Source organism: Nannospalax galili, unplaced genomic scaffold (genome assembly GCF_000622305.1).
Source record: "Nannospalax galili isolate Female #2095 unplaced genomic scaffold, S.galili_v1.0 scaffold128, whole genome shotgun sequence".
NCBI lineage: Eukaryota > Metazoa > Chordata > Mammalia > Rodentia > Spalacidae > Nannospalax > Nannospalax galili.
The window spans coordinates 1,030,531-1,032,615 of NW_008360322.1; the positions used below are offsets into that span (position 1 = coordinate 1,030,531).

Below are 2,085 nucleotides of genomic sequence, written 5' to 3' on the forward strand. Positions count from 1 at the left end.
TAGCGTCACAGCAGAATTCAGTTCCTCTATAGAATTAGAAATACACAGCTTTACATATTTAGGTATCCTTTCCCTAGATTTATGGAGATGAGTGGTATGAAAACATGTTACTGTCTTGGGAACAGATATTATCTGCTTAAATCTGACACCTGACAGGATCCTAAAGGATGAAAGCTAAACTGGTGCGGTATGAGGAGTCAAGCCCAAGCCTGAACAACTGGTTTTTGTGTGCGTGCGTGTGTGTGTGTGTGTGTGTGTGTGTGTGTGTGACCAGTACTTGCCAGTATATATAAAAGCGAGCTGCATCTGATGAGTTCAGTCTCAGAGCACCAGCTGAGCAATGCACAGAGCAGACCTGTAACCGACTTACATAATCCTCAACATGAAGACAGTCACAGTGCCAATGCTTCTGACCCTGGCTTTTTACCTCATACAAGGTGAGCAATTTGCACGCAATAGAAATTTCTTGCCACACATCTAAAAGTCCTAGAGAAGGGACTGTTCTCCTCCAACCCCATCCCCAAAAGTATGTGTACGTATATATAGCAAAATCCTGAAATATCTTTCCAGACATGGATTTGAAGTTATATGTATTAGTAGCTATGCTATCATTAAAAATGACAAGTACTTTGAGAACAATTGAATCATTTACCCATGAGAAGCCCTTCTGTTAACCTCATACTAGTTCTGAAAAGCTAACAAACTATTCTGCATCTTTCATTCACCAGGCATCAATTCATACTACTTATAGATACTGCACGCTTGAAACTTATATTAACATATGTATTTTAATACTGCATAAATATTTTAAAAATAAATTATATTATTTATTCCTATTTTAAACCAGTATTATCTTATAGATTTACTTTATTTTCAAAATACTAGTTCTGAAAAGCTAACAAACTATTCTGCATCTTTCATTCACCAGGCATCAATTCATACTACTTATAGATACTGCACGCTTGAAACTTATATTAACATATGTATTTTAATACTGCATAAATATTTTAAAAATAAATTATATTATTTATTCCTATTTTAAACCAGTATTATCTTATAGATTTACTTTATTTTCAAATTATGAGTGAAATTATTGCTCTTAAACATGAAGGATTTTTATGAAAGCTAGAAGATAAATGTTTGCACTTGTTGTTTGATTACTAGGGGAACATAGATTGCATAGGTTTGTATATCTCTGAACATTGAATTTAAAAAAGAGAACCTCAGAGAAAAGTCAATGAGATCATTGTACCCAAATGATGTCCAGTTTCCTAATTTAAGTATGTGGGTATAAGAGTCAGTCAATGAGAAAGCACAATAATATGTGGTTATAACTAATCATACTTTTGGACATATATACGATATTTGCCTCTGTAATAAGGATGTAGCACAGCCAGAATTCAGAAAATGATATTTTATGTGTATACACAATTTAAACTCCATATTACCTTGTATGTTGTTATATTAAAATGGAGTCATGCACTTTGGATCTTCATTGTGTTGAAATTTATAAAGGGAGAATGCCATTCTTTACTCTTTGATTGCTTTCATTTGAAGTTAATATTCTAAGTGGGGTAGAAAGCATTAGCATTCATTTCTAAGTGATTAGCACCTTTCTAAGTGATTGTGTTTGAGAGTGTGCAAGCTAGTATCCTGGTACATTGCCCTTATTTTATTTGCTATCATAAATCTTAATGTGTTCAAGGTAATTTATGGTTTTAGAATACATTGTCATTAAAGCAGTCTAAACATTGCATTGCGTGAATTATTTGTTTCATTTACTAAATATTTTACATGATTTTAACTTTGGTTTCTCCATTTTTTATCCCAGATGCTGTCAGTGGGAATGAAAATCAGGTTAGTCCTGCTTTTACTCATTGAATCCATTTCAAGTTCCCTTAAGAAAATGGTTTGTGGCTAACACCTTTATGTTAATAACACAGACTTTACACTGATAGGCCGCAATAGTTTTGTTAAAAACACAGAGACAAGTCTTATCAGCCATGAATACTTACTTCTCTGTGTGTGTCTGTGTCTTGATCTCTCTCTTACACACACACACACACACACACACACACACACACA

At 33.6% G+C, this 2,085-nt stretch overlaps 1 protein-coding gene across 1 annotated transcript in view; it reads left to right on the forward strand.

Annotated features, from left to right (window-relative positions):
- The first annotated feature begins 382 nt into the window (after positions 1-382).
- Positions 383-2,085, forward strand: part of Spink5 (serine peptidase inhibitor, Kazal type 5) — a 70,163-nt gene continuing 68,460 nt past the window's right edge. The window contains exons 1-2 of the mRNA XM_008825284.2: positions 383-437; positions 1,832-1,857. Of these exons, the coding sequence (XP_008823506.2) occupies positions 383-437; positions 1,832-1,857 (81 nt within the window). The remainder of the gene's footprint in view (positions 438-1,831; positions 1,858-2,085) is intronic.